Raw genomic sequence first — 24,590 nt, 5'->3', positions numbered from 1 at the left:
ACAAACAAGTGTTAATGGTTCTATATTTTCTTTCAAGTCTATCTAATTATTTAATTTATGTTATCATTTAAATTCTACTCCGCTGTGGAGTTGTTGTATAGAATCTGTTATATTTATTAAGTCACTTAAGTTAATTTGGCCTTATCGTTGCTATTCACGTTCTTGTATATACACAAATTCTAAATAAATTATTCTCTATAATATATGCTTACATTTGAGACATGTGCAGAGAAAGTCTTTAGAAATAGGCAGAAGAACGAGTTCTTGACAAGATTTTATAATTCTGTCTGATGGAAATATTTTGCGAAATTAAAAAGAAGAAGCACGCTCCAATACGTAGCCAAATCAATTCACAGTGATTTTCCTTAATGTGAGAATGTGAATAAAAGTATTCTAAACAAATCTTATATCTCAAATATATAAGTCTATATTGAATATGTAAATATGTTAAAAGCAAATACATATAATTATAATTTCGTCCTTCTCTTGACTTAGAGTGGTTCACAGCTTATTTCAAGCAATACCTAAAAGAATATTTAGGGATATTTTTAAACCTCTAATTCTCTAAAATTTAAACTAAAATTCCTATAAACACAATTAAAATTATAGTCTATATAATACTAATTTATTTTGAAGTATTTAAATTATTTCAAGTTATTTGAAAATGAGTAAAATAAATCCACATTTGATTTCAAATGGATTCAACTGCAAATGTACAAATTCTTCGACTTATCATAGGAATTTATTTTAGCTATTTTCTTATTCCTGCTCTCACCATTGACATTAAAGTGCGACTTAAGAGCAAATAGCTAATTAAATTTTATGTGCTTCTATCATTGATTGGTGTTGATGATATGATCCAAAGAAAACTGAGGTTCCATGGCCTGTCCGCTCTGTTTCGCTCAGGCTGTGGGGCGCGTTTAATGTTGGCTCGTTGGCTCGTAATCTAACGCTTATATACACACAATTTCTAGCCCGAGTTCTGGTCTTGAAACTAGCTTATACTTCTACCACCAATTGCTGCTATGGCTGTCTTTAATCTATATTCTATTTGGCTCTCTTAAGATCTCTCTTTCTATATATATTTCGCTATCTATCTATCTATCTCTCTCTCTCACTCTCTATCTCTCTTGCTTACTCAAAAATTGTAGTTTTAACCAGCTATTCTCTATACGAACGAACTCTATAACATTTAGTCACTGCTCTCACTTTGATCCCTGCTAATTTTGCCACCTTTTACTCTGCGCTGCATAGCGCACACGAATTTACCTTTTAGCCAAAATACGAATCTTATAATTTACCCAATAGACGAGGCACGATCGGTGCGCCACGGTCAGTAACTTCGGGGAGCTATGAAGCTACTACTCATTTCAGTTGATTTTCAGTTTCCTCATCTTGAATTTGTTTTGTTTCTCAGAATATAATTTTGGTTCGCCAGTTGTGCGTTGTACTTGATATTATATTATGTTCAGTTATCCGTTGAATGGATTATTGTTTGCCAGCATTTGCCAAATCAGCCAAAGTCAAAACCAAACTGAAACTTAAACTTCAATTAGCCCCAAACGAAACCTAAATATTGAGAATAATCTGAATGCGCATCAATTCACACCACGCACAGCAAATGCAACTGTTGCAAGCACCACCGCCCACGCATCCACATCATTTGCATCTGCAGCATCCAGCAGCCGCCGCCGCTGCCGCCGCAGCTGCTGCCGCGGGCGCATATCAAGCCTATCCGACGGGCGCCACAGCTGCAATGCTGCAGCAGAGCAACGTCGTCGCCGTCCAGCAACATCATCAACAACAGCAGCAGCAACAACAGCAACAGCAGCAGCAACACGCAATGCTGCTTCATCATCAGGCCGCTGCGGCTGCCGTTGCCGCACAACAGCAGCAGCAGCAGCAACAGCAGCAGCAAGCACAACATCAACAGCAGCTCCAACTGCAGCAGCAACAGCAGCAGCAGCAACACCATCAGGCGCAACAGCAACAGGCCGCCCAACAGCAGTTCCACTATCAGCAGCAGGCGCAGGTTCAGGCTCATGCCATGCTACAGACGTATATGCAGCTGCAGGTGAACAATGTGGCTGCTGCGCCGGCCACGCCCACCAAATACGCGTCAGCTGGAATGGCGGCAGGTGGAGCACAGTATTTTGCCGCGCCAACAACACCGCTCACGATAATACCGGCATGTAGTGGAGCCGCTGTGGCTGCTGCCGCCATGTTTGCCACAGCCGCCACGCCCACCTCAGCGGCGACCACCCCGAGCAACAATGTAAATAACTCAGTTAATCTATGTGATGTAACTAGAACTACTACCAAATCTACCACCACTACTACTAAGCAGCCCGCCGCCGCTGCCGCCGGCGACGCTGGCCATCCGGCGTACAGTGTTGGCGGCCGCCTGGTCTCGCTACTGGGACCGCCGCCAGCAGCTGTCGCTCACGCCGGCGCCGTTGGCAGCAGCAGCGGCAGTAGCGGCTGCAGCTCTGCATCTTCTGATTGTTCTATGCCATCGCCAACTTCACTACACTTATCTTCTCCTAAAAAGGTTTGTGTGTTCACTAAAAACGCTAACAACAACAAAACATTGCATTTCCAAATTAACTTAACAGAAATAAGCTTTTCTCTTTTAATTTTTCTCTCCACACACACTCATAATTCTTTGTTTTCTTCTTACATTTTTTTGTTCTTTTCATTTTTGTTGTTTATCTCAGAACTCTTTCTCTCTCTCTCTCTCTCTCTCTCTCTCTCTCTCTAGTAGTTAGAAATTTTCTTTAACACTGCGTGCCATTAAAAACATTTTGAACTCATTTTATTGTAGGCCTAGAACAATTAGTCAATTAATCTCTTTAATAACTCGATCACTGATCCACTTGATCCACCAATTGCGCTCTTTAGCTAAACACACAGTACCGTATCACAGATATATAAATATCTCTCTCGCCTTCTTTCTCTTCCCAAGCCACCTACCTCTGTCGTCTCTCTCTCTCTCTCACTCTCTGTACTGAGTAGCTTCTTCTCCTCATTTGATGTTGTATGCGTGTTGTAATTGTTGTTATTAAATTTATTCAACTGTAGACTTGTAAATTGTATTATATACTAGCTTAAGTTTCGCGCAATCATATTAGCTTGTAAGTATCTCATTTTGAATGCACATAACGGGGAATATTATATTGGAATAATCTGTTCGGGTTCCCAGACAACTTTTTGACATATTCATGCCATATGCCTAGTTTCTTATGCGGCTAACCGACTAGAGCTCCCCACAAACGTATCATTTATACGAATATTTAATTTGCAATTTAATTACTACAGAGAATATACGTATCACATTTATATAGATATACATCAATATATACCTATATTTATGAGGACTTTTATCGACATATATCTAATCCACTTGTCTTTGCCATTCGATTTGTACGCCCATTTATTTATTTTTATTTTATTTTATTTTTCTTTCCTATTTGTCTCATTTTGCCCATTTTTGCCGTGTTTTATTATTGGCGCTAGCGCACTTTGCACACGTACCAAAGTATTTCTGGCATCGCCCATCAATGGGCGTGACATCGTGCCACTCAATTGTGCGTAATAAAATAATGTGCAACCGCTTGACCATGCGACTGGCATACTGATGAGTGCTCGTGGTCGTCTGAAGGGTCGTGAATATATTTATGGAAAAGCCCTTTTGCGCTCCTCCTCCTCTTTTTTTTTTTTTTTTTTTTTTTTTTTTATAAAAACAGGACAAACAGTGAAGCAGAAGTTAAGTGAGTGGCGCAGGATTGCCAGATAATGGAGCTTGGTTAAGGTTCACATTTGGCTGAGGCCTGTGTGGCCCCACATTGCATTGCGAAACTTTGGTGCCTCAATGTTGCCACGTTGCAGGCTTTGTGTGTGTGTGTGTGTGTGTGCTTGCGCTTGCTTTATTATTTTATCAGTCATAAATATCTCGCACATGCGAGCATTAACCGCAATTGTTTGGCGTGCACTTATGGCCTGACGTGGCAGCAGTTGCTCCCTAGCTGCAACACCCCTCCTGCTGTAGGTGGCAGGCGGCGGTGGTGGCCTGCTAGTGGTGCCACATGTCGCCCATATTGATTAGTTGGCAATGTCGCTGCAAATTGTTGCAAGTTGCACATAAAAACTGCGCTAGCTCCCTTTTGGGCAACACGAACTAACTGTTGTTAGCTGCCACAACTTCAATCCTCTCTCTCTCTCTCTCACTCTCTCTCGCTCTGTGTGTGTTTATTCAACTGAACACAATTTTTAAGCGTGTCCATTCTCCGTTCATTATCGATTTTGAACATATCCTGACTGTCACAATTGCACGACTCGTTTGTGTTTCAACTGCAGCTAAATGACTGTATTAAAAGCCGCCGCCCGCAGAGTAAACAAACAAACAATTGCATTGGCGTCGACATTAAGTTATCTGTAATTGATTTTGTTTATCGCCCAGCCGAACGAGCGAATCGCTCGACTATTTGATCTGTCGACCCGACTCCTGGCCCATTAAAACCATTAAACCATTTTTTTTTGCGCTGCATTTATTTTGCACACGAACATTGAAAACGCTGTAAAATATTCGAATGTGTAATATAACAAATTTTATGAAAATATACATACATATACACATACATATGTATATTTTCTGGTTGTTTTGTTATTATTATTATTACAATGCGCAATATGGTCATTATTGCTATTAATACGGTTATGGCAACATGCAAATGTTGCATATGTTGCACATGGACAAAAAGTGAAAAACAATGCATTTGCTGTAGTTATTGTTGTTTAATTTGAATTTGTTGTTTACAAATGCGTGTCGTATGCATATAACATGCAAACAAACAACAAACATTCAATGTTTGTTTCCATTGTTCCCGATTAGTAGGGCAATAATAGAGGAGATTTTCACATTTCCTTGAATTGCTGATTGACATTTTGAAAAGATTATTAAAAACAAGAGAAATAATTAATTTCTACCACACAAATGAAATTGCCTAAAAACTAGTTATTTTCATTTCAATGCAAATATTTGTCAGCAAATGTCATATTAAATAAAAATATAATATATATCCCCATATACAAATAGCCTCTAGGAGCTCATCAAATCTGTGTTCAGTATTTTAGAGCCTTGGGCGGCAAGAAAAGTTTGCAAAGCAAATAGAGATTGCGTTTAATGCACGCAATTTTAATTTCAGCTGAAAATTTCACTTTGTGGTAAAAAAAAAAGAAGCATTAGATACAACATACAAAAAATAATAATAAATTTGTGTCTACAAAGCGGCGAGAGGAGCAGCGTACAAAGTGTCAAAGCCAGCGCTGGCTTTGAAGTGTAAGTGGGGGCCTGGACGGCCTGGACATGGGGCCGGCGTTTGCCGTTTGGCCTGGCTGCCTGCACTTCTAATAAGCCAACGTCTAACTTAGAAATGCACAAATAAACTTTTTAAATTTAAAAATTCATCAAACTTTGAAACGCTCTCGCTCGCGTCGAGCAAACAGCCCCCGCAGGGGCGGGGTCAGCGGCAGTCCCTTCATAGAAGTCAGCAAATACGCGTATATAAAGTGCGTTCTCTCATAATACAAAATAACGGAAAGAAAAAAATATATATAGTAAAAAAAAAATAAATAAAATTACATTAATCCGTAATCGGAAAACTTGGAAAACACGAATACGGCGCAAAAGTTTTTCGCTCGGCTCGAAGAGAAATTTATAATAAGCGATTTACAAGCAACAAAATACAAGAAGAAAAAAAAAAATAAATAAAAAGAAGAAACGAGTTTTCTAACTAAAATTTCAATTATTTTGGCAAGCAGCAATAAAATAATTTGAAATTTAAATGCACTAGACGCCCACGCCCTCCTTTCTCAAATAGGGCAGACAATCTGTTGCCCAGTTCAAGCGACAGGGCGCTGATTGTCAGGAAATGTTGAATGTAGAGCACACAGATGGGCGGCTGGCGCAGCGGGGCAGCGTGGCAGCGGGGCACAAGGGCGAGACACGCACATCAAATTGAGATGAGAAAATAAAATTCAATAAACTCTTGTTAAGCACGCAGCGAGTCAGTCGTCCAGGCCGAGTGTTGGCCTGAGTTGTTGCTCTTGTTGTTGTTGTTGCTATTGTTGCTGCTGTAGCAGCGACAAGGACAACGTTTTAAATATTGACAGCCAGCTCCACCTTATGCTGTACTCGGCTCCCTTTCCAGCAGCTGGCCCTAGCGCCAACAATGTTGTCGATTAAATAGATAAATCAACCCTAGGGACATGTACACCCGAACATTTTTGCATTGATCAAAAGCTCGCCCCCTCTCAGCTGTGTGTTAGTTGTGCGTAGACGGGGGTGTGGGAGGGGAATATGATGGTTAGGCATTGTTATGATTTCGACAGCATGCAGGCATCACAAAACTGAACGACAACGAATGGGCCATATCGATTTTGGGCTATTGAAAATTATAGCACACTTTATGGGCTCTGTCACACAATTAGAGTTGCTGTGTGTGTGGGTGTGTGTGTGTGTGTTCATACAATTGCGCTAATCAGTCGTGGGACATGTGCTAAAGGAATAGCAGCAGAAAAGATTTAGAGAAAAAAACACACACAGAGACACAGAAAGAAAGAGAGAGAGAGAGAGAGAGAGAGAGAGAGAAAGAGAGAGAGGGACACACATACACTCACATTTCTTAGTCTCTGGCTCTGACAAAACAAATTAAAAAGTTATGACTTAAAACGTTAGGCTAAAACGAAATTGACGCTCGCTTGGCCAACTCCCAAATGCCGTTGGCCAAATTTAAATTGCTTTTGTTGCGCTTTTGAAGCTGAAGCTGCATTTGCTGCTGCTACGGCTGCTGCCGCTGCTGTTGATGATGATTTTCCTTTTTGTGCGCAAGTTTTCTTTGTTGTTTGCACAAATAGTTTTTGTCGCCATTGCTATAAAAAATAGGAGATTTCCTTTTGAAAGGCAGCGTGAATAAAAATGTGTTAAAGAAGTTTTGGGTGGGTTGTTGAGGGAGACTGGCGGGGTGCTGGGGTGTTGTAAAAAGGAGTACGCCGCGGCGCGAATTAAGCTTTGCGCGGCTAAGCGGCCACAGCAAAGCGCATTAAAAAAGTTGTGCATACTTTTTGGCTAGAGCGGAAACTTAATGCAACTGAAGTAGAGTTTGATTCATTAAAAGCTTTAATGCAGCTACATATAAATATGAGATGAATATAATTATGAATATGAATATTGAATATGCACACGTGTGTGTCTATGTGTGCGTGTGTGCTTTGCGGCATAGCCGCTTGACTGGCAACCCATTAAAAGTTGACACGCTCAACAACCCTAAGCCAACTTATGGGGCTGTAACTTTGGCATTTACGAGCGCCAGCATTTGCCCTTTAGTGTGTACTGTATTACACTACGTATGTGTCCGTGTGTGTGTGTGTGTGTGTGCGTTGTGGGAGTGTGAGAGAGTATGTATACTAATCCAGCCGGAGTTGAGCTGTCGCGCTGACCAACTTTTTGGCGCACTATAAACTAGAAGCGACAAACGAACTTATTAATATGCAATGCACACTTTGTAGCTATATTAATTGCAATATTAAATTTCCACTAATATACGCTTAGCACGGCCAGCTAGCTAGCTAACTGTCAGTCAGTCAGTCAGTCGGTCGGGCGGACGGTCGGTAAGTTATTCCAGACAGGATCCACCCTTAGCACGCGGCGAAGTATGCTCTAAAAACTTGTGAACAACTTTCAGTGGATGTGCGTCGAGTTGGGATACAGCTCGAGCAAAGTAATTATTAGATCCTAACCTTTGTACGTGTGTGTAGTGCGTGTGTGTGACTTGTTGTGCAATGTGGCTCCTGCTGTGGCTCCTGTTACTCCTGCGACTGTTTGTTGCATTCGCATGCAGCGCGAGTCCGCTGTAAAGCGATACTAATGATGAGTTTTGCTGGCAGCAAATGAACTCAATTTAGTGCGTCTCGCATTACACAAGCACAGCACCGAGAGAGACTGAATGGACAGAGCTCACCTCTTCGCACCACACCTTACTCGTTCCCTTTTTTTTTCTATTTTTGATGACTGTTAGTGCAACAGACAGATGGCAGCTGGCAGCTGGCAGCTGGAAATTGCATGTGCTGCATATTTAAGCCAAAAACTGACTGCAATCGTGGGCCAAAGAATAGCAAAGGTGAACCTCAATGCATGAGGCATTTTCATGCTCCAAATTGCGCGCAAGCTGCCGTAAACTATATGCGAAAGCCAGACAGAGAAACAGAGAGACCCACAGACAAGGGATGAGCGAGGGCGGGGCTGTTGTGGGCATGGCAGCCAGGACGGGGCCAGAGTGCAGTTGCACTGCGCTTCAACGCGCGCCACTCGTAATGTTGGCTTAAGTTTGAAGTTAACAAAATTTTCACACACGCGCGCACACACGCGCCGCAAATCTGAACACAGGGCGCAGCTGATTACATTAACTAAAGTTCAGCATATGCAAACACAAGGCCAACACAGAGAAAGAGAGAGAGAGCGAGAGAGAGAGAGAGAGAGAGGGAAAGGGAAGGCGGGAGAGAGAAAGCGATAGCGTGATGGAGAGAAAAGAAAAGTGTGTGGCAGCTTCTGCATCTGGTGCTGCGGTCGCTTGCGGCATGTTGCAGTGGTTCGCAAATTAATTTGTTGAAAATAAGTTGTCGAAAAGTTGGCAGCGCCAAGAGCCAATGCAAATGCTTTTGCAACTACATTTTGCCTTTTGCATGTATGCATGTATGCAAGTACATACATATGTATGCATGCGGCACTGATTAATAAATACTTTACTTGCAGTACTTTGCTTGTCAAGGCGGTCGTGGCAGGGGCAGGGGCGCCGTGGGGTTGAATTCTGTTTAAGTCTAATTAATGGGCGCCCACAACTTTGTATGCATCATTTTTAGTGGTTTAATTATGCATAATCTCTCTCCCTCTCTGTGCAGGAATCTCTTTGGAATCTCAACGAGCAGACATCAAATAATTTATATAAATACATATACATACATCTATATATATGTGTCTGCAGAGTTTGATTTGACTTTCGGCCATAAACATGACATGTTTATGTCATCGTATCTGTGGTAAGCCTCATAACGAGACAGCTCGTCTGCCACAGCTACGCTCAGCTTGTCAGTTAGTCAGTCACTCAGTCAGTTAGTTAGTTAATCAAGAGTGTCTGTCAGTTAGTTTATTCAAGAGCAAAGACTCTATCGGCTGTGCGCCTAAGCATCATCAACTTCAGCTGGCCAAAACTGAGGCAAACTGGCTAAAGCTGTCGACAATTGTCACCTTTGTCAACATCAAATTTTCCGCTAGTTTTATGTGCATAAATGCAAAATGCAAAATGCAAAATGACAGTTGCACAGACAAACAGACAGACAGACGGACAGAGAGGCAGAGAGATGGTCAGACTTTTGATGAGTTGCGCAATTTAGAGTGCAAAAAACTAAAATGCAAAAAATTTGTAATAACATAAAGAATAGTCAATGCTCTTCTGCAGAGCTATACTTTAATTAAAGTTTTTTTTTTTTTTTTAGAATTAAATTTTCAGAGATTTCACGCATCTGGTATAAATGTATAAACTATTATAATAATATCAATTTGTATATAAATAAAAATTGATATATATTTATTTATAGAGCAGTATACATTTTTCTATAGTAGCATTATAAATTATAAAATATATGATTAAAATTTTATTATAAAATATATATAATAAAATTCTTATCGAATTTAATTCTCTCATATTTACATATACTCTCAACTCCTGCTTAGATTCTCTATATAATGCTTATTAAATTTATATATAAAATTACTTTAATATATCTTCAGAGAAATCTCAACACACGTCGAAAGGTATAATACCCTGTCTTAGGGTATATAAAAGCCAGAGGCTGCGGAAAAAATTGCTATTGCAGCAGCCCCATTGTCAGTTCTGTTGTCGTCTTTAGCTCTCGTTGCTCCTTGCTTGCTTTTAAGCAATTCTCCTTCACACACACACACACACACACACGCACATACACACACAGACGAACAGAGCACACTTAAACGGGTTTGATTGTGTGTGTAAATGCTGCAAATGTGCCGGCGCCAATTTTTTATGCTCATAAATGCAGCAAAGGCAACACCAACAGAGCCCCTAAACACTGCCCCTCACTCCTCCTGCTCTCAGCCCTGTGTCAGGGTCTCATTGTGTTTGCATGGAGCCTTCGCCTCCTCGGAGCAGCTCTTCTTGGCATATTTTTGTGCTGTTTCATCATTTTCATCAGCAGACATTGCTCATACGCCACGTTCGTCAACAAAGGCGGCATCAGTTCAGCTCAGTTCAGTTCAGTTCAGTTTTTTTCTTCTTTTTTGTTTTCTTTCATTTTTTATTTGCCTGCATTTCTTCATGTCGGTTTATTTTGCAGCTTTGCCCAGCTTCTTGGCCGTATCTGTTTGTTGGCACACTCAAAACGTTAACAGTATTTTCAGCAGCATTTTCGAGACAGTTTGTCATAATTTCATAGAATGAACTGCGGGCTGCCTTTCTATTCTCTCGTTCGTTCCATATTGCTCTTTGTTTGCCTGCCGGCTGACTTTAAAATACTTGACTGTGTGACGTTTTATTGTGGCAACATGACAAATCGTCAAGTGTCAGTGGAGGTTTCTTTATTTAATTTGAACGTCTGCTCCTCCTGCTGCTCCTGCTCCTGCTGCTGCTGCCTTTGTCTGCCACACACAGTGGGGCTTCTTTAATGGGTTAAATGGCTGCCAGTTAGCAGTTGAGTTCAGCTGAATTCAGTTGAGTAGAACAGTTAGTTTGGACTAACTTGGCTTTTATCTGCTCGCACATAAATTCTATTTGGCATTTGTGCCTACTTCAATGCGCCGCTTTTCCGAATGCTCAATTACAATATTTTAGCTCTATGCAAATTTATGAGCATTTTCATTTCGATCAATTTACGTTGGCCACCATATTTTGTCTACATGCGTGTGTCTATGTGTGTGTGTGTGTGTGTGTGTGACTGACCGAATGTCTGTTTTATTTATGGCTTTTACGAGATGACCCAACGAATAAAAAAAAAAAATTTATTCATTGAAGTTTTTACAGTCAACTACACCTTTTCAATGTGGATAAAGATGAGCACGCTTACGCTTACTCTCCTTCTCCCTCACTCTCTTTCTCTCTCTCTCTCTCTCTCTCTCTCTCTCGCTTATTCTCTGTTTGCTTGCGCATAGTTTTTCTCTGTCCAACTCTTGTGCTGTTGTAATCATTCATACTTCATCAAGTTGACCGACTCTATGGCCCGGCTTGGCTTAGCTTAGCTCTCGTGCCGTGCCTTCCTTTCTTTCCGCCTGCCTGCGGTACGGCAGAGCCCGTTGGCTTCATTGCTATGCAAACTGCTCCCAATGGCTACGTTTAATGGTCAAGTGTGTAAAATTGCATAGCAAATCGTAGTCCGGTTTTAGCGATGGATGTGCCCATGTCCTTAGATAAACATCCTTTGCCTAGGACCCAAGCAAGAACCGTTCGCTTTTTGCTGTTGCTGCCTCTCTTACATATTGATGTGATTTACCACTTATGTCTTTGGGGCGTCCAACAGTTTACTGTGCAAATTGTTTGGAATTCAGTTTTGAATTAAGCATCCCTCATCTTCTCGTCCAGTCCGTTGGCTATGATACATGTGCCAAATGTGTAATGCCCGTTAGAGGAGTCAGTGGAAGGCAGAGAGAGTCCGAGGAGTCGGAGTCGTTAGCTTACGTGTTCAGCTTTTGCTCTTGACATGTGGCCCAATCGCCATTCAAAATATATATTTTCGAGGCCGCTAGCATCGATTTGATGGATTTTGAATATATTCTTGATATAACTTGCTGCTGACAGTCTCTTCCAGCACACCCACTTTTCATCAGGCCAGCAATTGTCCTACGTTGCGGAAGCTGTCCTGCTCCTGGACAGCTGAGTTGTTATAGTTGATTTCATTATAATTTCGATTTGCATAAGCAAATGTCTAAGCAACAACTCGGTGCTGCGGCCCGCCCCCTGCCCGCCAGCTGTTGTGCTGCCCAGTTGCGTCAAATTGAATCGCTCGGGATTTCCCTGACATCGTCAGGAGCGACAGTTCATCAGCAGCAGTTGAAGAAGGAACGGCTGGCCCATGCCGGGCGGTGGTGAGGGCATTCAACTGTTCGTCAAGTTACGACAGTGTATCAATTTTTGGTTTGGGCTGCCTTTAACCCGCCCGCCCCCTGCCAGCAATCGACCCACCTATTCTCTATTGCCAAGGAGCTGCTCACATTTCATTAGCTTGTCAACATTTGTGTAGCTCGGGCCATGTCTTTGACACTTCGGCCGGCGGCGTTGGTGGGGACTGGATGGGATAGGACAGCAAATTGAAGTTGCCATAGATTCTACATTGTTGCTACTGTTGTTGCCTTAAATAGTTAAACTGCTTAGCGAGGACTGCTGCTGCTGCTGCTGCTTCTGCTGCTGCTGCGTACACATCTTGCGATTTCCTCCATCGAAGCTCAAAAGCAGACTACGGTCATATGCTGTATTTAGCCAAGGACTTGTCAGGAGCGGCCGCTCCCTTTGGTTGCTATGCAAATCAATTTGCCTAGCGCGTTGCCGATGTGGCTATTTGTCTACTTTGTGTGGTTCAAGTTGCTGTAGCTGTAGCTGTAGCCGTGGCTGTTGCTGTTGCTGTTGCTTTGTGCTGTCTCATTTTGCTGTGCGAAATGTTACTTGGCAGGTTCATTAGTATCATCAACAGAGGCATCGGAGGCAGTAACAACAACAACAACAACAACAGCAACAGAAACAACAACCGCTTTGTTTAGTTAACTTTATTGAGTGTTTGAACTTTGATATCCAATTTTCTTAACTTCATCTGGCAGTGTGGCTGTCCGCTGCCCCGCCTCGTCTGGCCGTCTATTAGCCAGGCTCTCGACTACACTTAATTTGCTTTAATTGCCATAATTTAGGCAACGCTTTTGTTGTTGTTATTGTTGTTATTGGACTGCTTTGGTTTGTCCCATGCAAATTTAATTGACGCACACTTTTAAAGCTTATAAATTACTTGGCTTGCGTCAGCAGCTAGCAGCCAGCAGCAGCTAGCATCCCTGGTAACAAGGTACACAAAGAACAAATCCTTTGAACAAAGCAAACGCATGAATAGAAATCATAAATTTAGCTAGCAGCCATAAAAAAGGATACCAACCTACAGCTCCCCTCCCTCCAACACACATACACACACAATGTAAATTCTCCTTTGTGTGTGTGTGTGTGTGTGTGTGCTATCGATATGCCAAAATCTATACAAAGTGCTATACAAAGGCAACGACTTCCAGCAGGTGGGCCCGCCTACTCCAACCGCTGCTGGCTAGAAAAGAAAAAAAATACACGAAAAATCGCAGCACGTAGAGCACCATGAAATATGCTCAGATTGCTTGGCATTTTCCCTACACACATATGTTCACGTGTATGTGTGTGTGTGCTGCCATTTTATTTATTTTGCTGCCGTTTGCTTCATTGTCAAGCAGAGCAAATTTTATTAGGCAGTCGCCTTAAAGCATGCAACAGTTTTTGGCAACAAGCAGACAACAGCCAATTAGGCATAGGCTGAAGCAGAGGCTGAGGCAGAGGCAGCGACAGCGGCAGCAACTGGTTTCAACTCCTGTTGCGCCGTTGTTGGCTGTTGGCATCGTGCCAGCAAAGCTTTATTGTAGTTTAATAGGCGACGACGACGCCAATGCTGGCGACAGCGACGCGTCTGCCTGCGTTGCCTAGTGCCAGTGAAAAAGCCAGAGCCAAAGACGCTGCCGGCATTGGGCAGGAGGAGGCGCGGCATATTTGTAACTGCTCGACTTTTCACGCATTGCTTTCAAACCACTTAACGCAAATGATGTTGATATAGCGAAGGGCAACTTTTTGTTAGGCAGCTTTTGTTTTTGTTTTTTTTTTTTTTTTTTTATTTACCTTATTCCTTATTTTTGGCAAAACTTTGTGCATAAACACACACTTGCCATAACGTGGCACGCTCCACATTTGTGCTCTGGCTCGAGATTGTTGTTGTTCTTGCGCTACTTTCGCTTTTCCTAAGAGTAGGCAACAACAACAGCAACCACAACAACAACAGCAACAACAAAAACAACAACAACAACAACAACAGTGCTAGCGAGCTGCAAAGTCGTTGAGCGCTAAAAGCACCGCAAAATGTAACAGAAGAAAAAAAATTTGAAATTTTTCTACAACTTTTGCCCGCTGTTTGCGTGTGTGTGTGTGTGTGTGAGTGTTGTTAGAACAAGCTAATGTAAAAAAAATTTTGATGCTTTGAAAAACATTTGGCAAGCCAAAAATTGTAAAGAAAATAAAAACAAGAAACAAAAACAACAAGTAGAAGAAGCTGAGCCCGCATAGACAAGCTGAAAGCCGAACAGCGAACAGCGAATGGCATGAAAATTGTTGCGGTCGCTGTTCTTGTTAAACAAAATACACGATAGCGCATAAATAAAATCAAACAAAAAACCGAACCAACTCTCGTTCACATCATCAATGTCAGAAAGGTATCGGAGAGGGGTGTGTGGGGGGGTGCTAAAGATGTAGATGGCGGTTGGTGGTGGGGTGGCTCGCATTGTCGAGCTATGAGAACCCGCACATTATCGTCATCGTCATGGATCAGCCGCAATGCTGTAATTTTGTTATAGGCAATGCCACGTGTATGCCACTGTGTGTGTGTATGTGTGTGTGTGGGTGCACAACCTGGGCTGTCGTTTGGCAAGATAAATGTCTATTTAAATTGTCCCTGTTTCGCTATGTGCCTCGGCCGACTGCTCGGGGTCGTATCGTGCCACACACCGTGCCTCTCGCCTCTTGCCTCTTGCCTCGTGCCCCGTTTCATGGCAGGGCTTTGTGTCTAGCGGCATGCCGCCTGCTGCCACTTCACGAGCTCCTCTAGTTAAATCTTTATTGTTATCATAATTTGCTTTTATCCATGCTCAGGGCTTGTCACTGACTACCCCGGCAACCTGGGCCTAACCTACTTACAACAAGTCTATATATATAAATATATATGTACATATATCTACGTACATATATATTTTTATCGTAATTGTTTTCGTGCATCTTGTGTTTTCTTTTTTTTTTTTCTCCTGGCTCCCAATTTCGTTTGTCAAAAGCGGAAAGCGAAACGAAAGCAAAAGCGAAAGTGAAGAGCGACAAAATGGTGCGTAAATAGCATCAGGATCTCCGTTTCGCTCCGCTTGTTTAGCATCTGTGCTTTGCTTGCTTAGCAAATCAATAAAAGTAGATAATTGAGATTTCTTTAACAAGATTTTGGGTGTCATGATATTAAAATTATAAGTAGGCAGCACAGAGTAGGCAGCGGCATAAATTACTCATAATTTGATTGCAAGTGAGACCTTGAAAATGATACGCCTCGGGGCTGCAGACTAGCGACAAGCAATGTCTGCTAACGGTTTGGGAAATAGGCTCATTACGCGCTAAGAAAATGTCAAAATTCTGGAAATTTAATATTGTCAAAAAGAAAAAAAAAAGGAAAACAATTTACGTAAAAAATTAACAAAATAGGGAAAAACAACACATCATATAAATATGCTCATTAAAATTAAGATATTTTTAATTTGTATGACCTGTTTATAGAAATATTATTTATTTAATTTGTTGGCTTTTGCTCGTAAGCAAAACAAATATAATAATATTTACATATTAATGATTAAATTTTTGCATTTGATATTGTGTGCTCTTTAATTACATATACAAATATATGTATACATATAGGGATTTGATGTCCAGTTGTACACCTGTTTTTTCTAGACTTAAGCGCTCCATAATATTTGCAATAATTATTAATAAACTTCTCTTATTTACATCCATTTCAGGTAAGGATCGATGAACAATTACTATATAAATTTAATCATTGGGTAAGCCGCTATGCAAACATATCAAGTGTAAACATAGACCGCAAAAACTGTTTCTAGCCACACTGAATTGACAGCATCCAGCATCCATCCTGCCCCCGGATTGCGTACAGCAATTGTTGTGGGGCAGATCGTGTGCTGCATAATTGAATTTTAAATAAACTACCTCAAATAATGCACACACACACACACACAGAGAGAGACATATGAGCACACACACACACGCACACTCACGTAGTAAGACCCTTTGGCCAAAAGTGTCTGCTTTTTAACTGTAAATAAATTTCATCGAATTTTCTTGTGCTCCTTTCGCCTTTGAAGACGTTGATATCGTTGCGAGGCAACGCTGCTGCGCTCTGTGTGTTCAGCCGCATCCGGCGCCATAAAGTATGCAATTTTATTTTAGTGCACCCGGCCGGCACTTACCTGCCCGACTCGGTTACCTCCTCCTCCTCCTACCCCTGCTCCTGCTCGTTGCGCCTTCTCTCTACTCCTTTATTTGTTGCTTTAATGTTATAAAATATTTAAGTTTACATTTCTTACACACACGCTTCGCAACTTGATCCTGCCTCCTGTTTATGGCGCCGGCACAAGATTTGCCATGCTGTAACTAAATATATATATTTAAGTGTGTTTGTGTGTGTGTGCTTGTGGCTGTGTATGTTGTTGTTTTGGTCTCATTGCATTGCATGAGTTGCTGGCTGACCATTTTTATAACAGGATTTCCTAGCAGCATCTTAGCCGGGCAGCCAGTCAGCTCAACGGCTTGCCACTTGGCAGTGGCCCTACTGTCAGGAGTCAACCACATATTCGCACAGTCACATACACACACACACACACACACACACACACACACACACACACACACACACACACACACATGCGCACATGTGTTTGTTCAGCTTTAATATTTGTTTTGCCATTGTCGTCTCTGACCCCAACTGGCCTGCACACTGGCTATTTGTGCAGCACTTGAACCTGCCGCTATGATAAACTGCAATTTCATTTTTATCCGCAAATATAATTAACTGACAGCCAGACAGACAGACAGGCAGACAGGAGGGCAGCTGTGTGGAGTGCACTCTTCACTTACATTTTATTTAAAAGTTTAATAAGTCAAGCAAGTAATGTGCAGCCATTAGATAATTAATTTAACACTTATCAAACCCCCTTGCAGTCTCTTACAACTAATTGGCTTTCATTTGCCAATTCAATCAGCAAAAAATAAAAAAAAAAAGAGAAAAATTGAGCAAAAATAAAAAGAAAGGAAAGACATGCTTCAGAGACAGACGAAGTCGACAGACGGCGGACGGCGGACAGACTTAAGTGGAAAGTCAAAGTAAAACTGAAAGCAAACGAGCAGAGAGTTATCAGCTGTTGGCTCTTCGTGCCCGACTCCTGCCAAGTCATTAATGCTATTTGCGGCACATTTAGGGTTGAACTTGGCACCGTTTAGTTCAGTCCGAGGCCAGAGCTTCTGACCTTAACACAAAACGCTCCAATGAACCGGTCAAATGGTCAAATGGTCAAAAGGTCGGACAGGTGGAGTATGCTGTGGCTGTGGCTAAATCACGGAAGCTGGGCAAATTAATGTGGCTGGTAAAAAGGGTAATTTCTGTAGCCAGAAAAATAGACGCAAAGTTAAACGAGCCAACGTAAATGACCAAAAGCCATATACCCTGGAAACTTTTTTCATTTTTCTTTATTTTATCCGAACAGCTACATTAACAAATAGGCAACCCTTTAAAAAACTTTGCAGAATTTCTAAAAAAAAAAAAAGTAAACTTGTTGCGTATTCGAAATGGTGTGAGTTGAGCTCAAAAGCGAAAATAGACAGGGAAAAATATCTGCCTACCTTTGCTTTCATTTAGCTTATATTTTTATTTCGCTTAGGAACTGGTGCCATTCATTAAGAACGTAGCAAAGGCCTGTGAAAAACAACAACAACAACAACAGCAAAGTAAAATAGGCGAAAAGGTAGCCAAGTTACTAAAACACAAAGGGGCGCTAGAAGCGCGTTTCGCGGCGCCGTTTGGTATTAAACTCATTAACGATAATTGCAGTGGTGCGCCGGCTTTTGAAAAAATTAGATTCTGTTAATTAATTTTCGCATGTAGCTACAACAACAACAACAGCAGCAACAGCTGAAAAATCTCGTTAGCACTAACATTCGTCAATGTGGGCAGGAGCTGAGCTTGTTGTTGTCAATCAGCAAATGCGAGTTCTTCGACGCATCCTTGCAGCCATTGATGCTGCTGTGCTTGTCACTTTGACTTTTGGCGCTTTTCAATTACACCGCACAAAAAGTAGTAGAAGAAGAAGAAGAAGGAGCAGCAGAAGAAAGAAAAAAGTCAGAGGGGAGCTAGCGAAAAAGAATGAAAAAGCCAAACACCGCACCGACATAGCATCCTGTTGCTGACACTGATTGTCGATGCTGGCGGTGCTCAGTTCGCGTAACGGGCGCATAATTTGTCCTGCGGCCAAATGTTCTATTATCTGTGCTGTGCGTTTGTATGTGTGTGTGTTTTACTTGTGCGTAGAAATAATATCCATCAGGGAAGCGCACTCAAAAGATGCCTCAGATACGAGCCGCAGGCATTTAACTGAATTTGAGTGGAAAATAAAAGCAAAGTAAATCGAAACCAAACGCCGCTATAAAGGAGCGCTGCTTCTGCTGCTGCTCGTGCTGCTGCTCCTGCTGCCTGTAGACAGGCCCTAATCAGCATGTACATCAGTTGGTGCGACCCTTCCGGACACTCCACTTTTCACATCAGCTTATTTTGTTGCTGTCTGCTTGCCACAGGCTTTGGTCAGTGCAGCTTAGTGAAAAGCAACAGAAAAACAAAAAAAAAAAAAAAAAAGAGAAATATACCCTTCATTCCAATTGTAATCAAGTTAATTGCAGCCAAGTGTGTGTGGAGCGAGCGAGAGCGGAGAGTAGGAAGAAGTGTGTGCGATAGAGCTCGCATAATTGTGAGTAATTGTTGTTAATATAATAAGGTAGGACAAAAAGGACACATGCATAACGGCCAAAAGCACGCAACGATATTATAAAAGCACAAACACTGAAAAAATTACAAGACAAAAAAAAAAATAAATAAATAAAATAGAAGAAAACAAAATAAAATAAAATACTAAAAGCACAACAACATTAGGCTTTCGCTCTGTCATAGGCAAAGCTGAAAATTGATATTAATTTTTCTTTTTGCTGCGCTACGCGTGGAATGCCCATAAACCAAGAAAAAGGCAGTTAGCTGTCTCTGTGTGAGTGTGTGTGTGTGTGTTAGTATGGGGCATAGACTTAAAAAAACCAACAACAAATTTTTTGTTCCTATTTTGTGTCTTTGCACCGCAGCGTCAAAGTTGGCTGTTGTCATTAGGGCTATGCCAGCCAGAAAATATCAAATTAATTAGTTGCTCTTTGTCGTCACGCTTCTGCAATATGACGAACTTTGAATAAATAAAATGGCAGCAAAATTAATAATGCTAAGTATTGTCAGCAATTAGAATTTAAGTAGGAAGAGGAGCTTAGCACAGGCGGGAAAAATATGTTGAGAGTCATCAATTGAAACTCGATTTGTGGCTGAATTTATTTATTTGAATTGATTATTTTTGAATTATTATTATGTATTTGAGTTCTTACATTTTTGTCATAAATATTTGATGTCTGATATGTGATAAACTATTTTATATTAATATTATGTTAACAATTTTTTTTTAATATTTACTGCTATTTTTATGAATTGCAAAAATTACCTTTTTTCACTATCTTTCTCATTTCTAAAAGGGGGGATTAGTCCTTAAATAGATCTATTTTGCTATATAATATCTTCATTAATTGTAATTAGTTTATTCATTTTATTGTAATAATATAAAGAGTGAATATAATCTAATAAAATAGTTTAGCTATGCACAAGCTAATTCCTTTGTAATACTACAATAATAAATATAATATTGCAATAATATATTCATATTATTATTGTAATAAGAGCGTAATAAAAAAGTTTAACTATTAACCAATTATCCATTTATCATCTAGAATATTCACTCAACTCTTAAACATTTTCCTTATTTGTCCTATTTTTAACTCTCATTTGATTCATCTCATTCTCCGCATTTCCGAGTGGATGCAATGTTTGCTCAAGCGATGCTAGACTAATTAGTTGTTTGTTTTTGGTGCATCTAGTGTGTGGCACTTGTAATTTATATTGTTGGCCAAGTAATTATAAATATATTACTCTCCACTCTGCATACTGTCTCTGCTCTGCTGTGCCCCTCTGCCAAGGGCCACTTAATTATAACTGTATTTGCTTAGAAGCGTTCTTTATAGGCTCCTTGATTTATGTCGGCCAGCGCCCACTTCAGACTTCAGTCGACAGTTTAGCAAGTTCTGCGGCGCAAGCTGTTTATCAAGTTGAAGTTGGCAACAACATCTTGGGCCAATTGTCATGTAAAGCCAGATAGAGCCCACAGAGTATAAGCACAAATGTAAATAGAAAATATAGAGCCAGGCATCATTTTGTCGTGTCGTCTGCTCGGCTCTGTCTGGCCAGGCCAAGGACAGCTGAACAAGTGGCCGCAGGATATGTGCCTTGGCTTTGTCTTTTGGCTTTCGCCTTTACCTTTTGCTTTAGCTAAACGCTTGAATGGCTTAATTATATTTAGTTTTTGTAATTAACCGTAAATCACAAGTTGCCCGGGCATAATTAGATTTCCACGGCGCACAAAAGTACGCAGCAAGTATTGTTGTCTCTCATTTGTTTTGCTTATGGCTTGCAACAAAACAGCACAAAGAGCGAATGAGAATCTGTTCATTGTTTCAACTTTTGTTGGCTGCTTAATAAAATTTAACAGCTGCAACGACGCGCAGCATTAAAACCAAGCAAACTATTTCAAAGCACACAGAAAAAAACAAAGAAAAAAAATACAACTCAAACAAAATTGTGATAAAGAAATGCAAAAAGTAAAAGCAAAGACAATAAAAGCAGAGGCAAAGGCAAAAGCAAAGCCAGCAGTGTATAGTCAAACTTTTTAAGTGTTTATTTCAATTATTGTTTGTATGTGTGTACGAGTGTGTGTGTGTGTGTGTGTGCCAGGTCTCGTATGTGTCTGTGTGTATGTTTGTTGGATTTTTGGCTGTCGTGCCAAGCAAAGGAACGAGCCAGAACGAGGGCAATTTAATTTTCCGCATTTTGTGCAGGGCACGAAGGCGAAGGCGGACAACAACAACAACCAACAACCAACAACAACAACAACAGCAACAACAAGCAAAATAAAACCGACTCTAACAATAACAAAAACTAGTTAAGAAATGCGAAAGTTTTTAGCGTGAAAGTTGGTCTTGTTTTGGCCTGGCCGGCGTGCTGCGTCCCTTAGCCCGGTTTTGTTTTCATTTTCATTCACGTGCAGTTACTCAATTTTTGTGCTCAACGAGGAAAAGTAGCAGAACAGAAACAATGCGACTTAATGGCAGCGCACTTCAGCGCACAATGAGTGCAGCCAAAAGGCATTGGGGCTGCCTCACGGCCTCACACAATCAAACAAATAATACACAAACACACGTTCACGCACACACACACACGCACACAACAAAGCAACGCACACAGATTGACGCCTTCGTATAATTCCATTTTGCGCCCGCTTTGCTTGAAACTGGCTTTTGTATGCAACTTAAACTAATGTTGACGCGCTCGGGCAGTCGCTCACACAGTCGACTGGCTGGTTGGCTTGACAATTTTGTTGCTGCAACATTGTTGCCATTGCTGGTATTGCTGGCATTGCTGGCGTCGCTGGCGTTGCTGCTGGCGCCGTTGACAACACGACGTATGCGTGATATAGTTGCACCGGCAGGACAACAAAAGTCGTCACTGCTGAAGTTTGTGCTCTGTGACGCTTGCCTCATCTGCTTAGTGTTGCTTGTCGCCATATTGTTTGCTTTATGTCACACACGCACACGCACACACACACACACCCACACACACATATATATGCAATTCCATTTTTGTATATAAACAGGCTCACAGGTTTATTTGCCCTCTCATTGCCATACATTTGTATATACGTATGTTTTACTCGCTGGTAATTGCGGTTTTTATTTCACAACCAGGCTACAAAAAGTGAAAAACCAGCAGAAGAAGAGGAAGCAGAACAAAAAATGAAATGCTCATAATAATAGCTACGTACAGCTGCGGCGGGACGGCAACTGTCGGAAGTTGTCAGCCCGGTCGCGCACAAAAGTATGTTGCTCAGCAATTGTATGTGAGTGTGTGTGTTGAGTGTGTGTACTGTGAGTGTGTGTGTTGAGGGTGTGTGTGTGTGTGGTCGGGCCGAGTTTAAGACGATGCCATTTTAAAGCAGCTCAGACGATATGCCGCAACTCAACAAGCTCTGTCTCTCTCTCTCTCTCTCACTCTCACTCCTTGCCCCAGCCACTCTCCAGCTCTCCGCTCTCCCAGCATGTCAGGCGTGTGCTCAATGAGCAGCATGTGGCGCCGTTGTTGAACGCTAATAAGACAGACAGCCTGAGCTGCAGCCTCGCCACCATACGTTTCTGTATGTGTGTGTGCAATATAATGCCTGTTAACACGCTTAACAACAAACATAGCAAACGCCCAACAAACAGCAACAACAACAACAACAACAAGCTACACGCAACGTGCCAGACCCAGACACTATGCGCACTATGTGTATTGGGCATGGCTTTAATGCTCATTGACGCTGGCTGGCAGTGAGCCAAATTTTAATGAACTGTAAAACACGTTACCCAAAATAAAAACAACTGCGCCGAGAATGTTTCTCGCACATAAAAAGTTAAAGTTGGGTTATTAGCTAATTAAAGTGAATCTCTCTTCTCTCTCCCTCTCCTCAACTTTTTGAATTTAGTTGTTTATTTTATTTTTGTAATTACATTTTTTTCAATAAAACTATCAATTTTATAATGTTTTTCGATTAAATTAAAAGTGAATTGAAAACTTTAATTCAATGAAAATATAATGCAAATTTAATGGTTTTCTGTTTTGTTAAAATAATTTTAATAGTTGATCGATTAGTTGATTTGGCTATTATTTATAATATTATTATGGCTGAAATTATTCAATAAAGGAATTGTTTTTACTCTCCTAATGAACGAGTTGAGTTGATAAGCATTTAATTTTTAAATTTTTAATAATTAATATAATTTTTTATTTTGCAATTGCATATTACAAAGCTTTTAAGGTGGGCGAATAAATGAATTAAATGTAAGTTTATTATCATCAATTAAAAGGAATTCTTAATAATTACTAAATGTATATTTAATATTATCTTCAATTAATTTCAATTATTAAATATCTCATTATCTTTTCAATACTTGATTGAATTAAATGTATGTTATTATTTTATGAATCAGCTTGGGAGAGCCGTAAGGGTATCGCGAATTCGTTCTATTCCCACTCAAATACTTTTGTTTATTTTATTCGCTTATTCCCATTATAGAATTGAGCATGCAATTCATTGTAATTGATATAAGAATAATATTGATATTAAATATTATATTAGTTTTGGCATTACACAATTTGCTTAACATGAAATATTATTCGCTTGCGAAGCAATTTATAGTTAAATGAAAATTATATTACCTTATTAAATAATTCATTACTTGAGCAAATGATATGATGGTTATACATATATACATAGGCAATAATAGCTTATTATTGATTACAATATACAAATGTGTATAAATGATATATGTATATGTGTGTTTATTAATGCGATGCTTATTTATTTATCTGAGCTTTCATCAATTGTCAATTGCAAATCTTTAATTATGTAATACAATTTCGTATGCAGCAAAGAGGCCAAAAACTTGAAGCAGTCATCATTCAACACAGCCAGCCACATAAATACATTTCGAGTTTGTTTATGTGGTCTATAAACAATACTTCATTTGTGTGCAGGCCGATGAGGGATCGTCTAGGGGAGAGAGAGAGAGAATGAGAGGGAGATTGAGGCGTTTTAGCGCCACAAGCAGACCGAAGGAACTAGCCCGCATAATGCGCTTATGGTCGGATCGTTGGTTCATTGTCTACAGTGGCTTAAGCCAGCCAGCCAACTCGGCACCCAGCACTCTCCTTCTCTGTCCCTCCCACTCGCCGTCTCTACCCGTCTGTATGTGCGTTACGTTGAGTGTCGGCCGTGTGTGGCTTTTAAATTGCTTGCGAAACGTACTACGAGAATATGTAGAATAGGCCGCCCACCCATAGCCAAAAATGTTAATGCAAATCATTGGGGAAATCAAAAATGGCGCCGCGCAAGTGCAAGTGAAAACTGTGCCAAAGATTTTAAGCCGCTCTTGGCCATGCAATTTGCAAGGGTTTCCCAAGTGGCCAACACTGTCTATCCAGCAGCGCCCCCGCTCCCGCCACCCAGCCCAACACCCGCCCATCAACGTTTGCTGTTCATTGTCCAATTTGCACAGTGGCTTCCAATTGCAGCCTCCTCCTAGCTGCGCCTCGGCTCGGGCACTTGGGTCAGGCCAAGTCATTAGCATAAGCGTGGAGCGCCGAAAAATAGCAAATCCATTAAGAGAAGGCTCGACTGACGCAGCCTGGGTGCTCCGGCCATGCCTCTGGAAACAGGAGACGACGAGTCAGTTGGAGGCTGTAGTCGTTGCTCCTGCTCT

General features: G+C 41.0%; 1 protein-coding gene across 20 annotated transcripts in view; it reads left to right on the top strand.

Annotated features, from left to right (window-relative positions):
• Positions 1-24,590, top strand: part of heph (polypyrimidine tract-binding protein 1 heph) — a 186,691-nt gene that overhangs the window by 91,044 nt on the left and 71,057 nt on the right. For 10 of the 20 annotated variants that reach the window (XM_089462135.1, XM_089462131.1, XM_089462134.1 and 7 more), the window contains one exon: positions 15,893-15,934. The exons of 9 other annotated variants lie outside the window; for them this stretch is intronic. In XM_089462135.1, coding sequence (XP_089318261.1) covers positions 15,893-15,934 — 42 coding nt within the window. Of the gene's footprint in view, positions 1-1,618; positions 2,276-15,892; positions 15,935-24,590 lie in introns of all 20 variants that reach the window. One more of the 20 variants, XM_089462128.1, reaches the window with a different exon arrangement.

The sequence above is a fragment of the Drosophila arizonae genome, chromosome 2 (genome assembly GCF_054131065.1).
Source record: "Drosophila arizonae isolate 15081-1271.41 chromosome 2, UAZ_ARI_1.0, whole genome shotgun sequence".
In the NCBI taxonomy this organism is placed as follows: Eukaryota; Metazoa; Arthropoda; class Insecta; order Diptera; family Drosophilidae; genus Drosophila; species Drosophila arizonae.
Note: the sequence above shows the minus strand (reverse complement) of the source record. Positions and strands in the feature narration are given on the sequence as shown.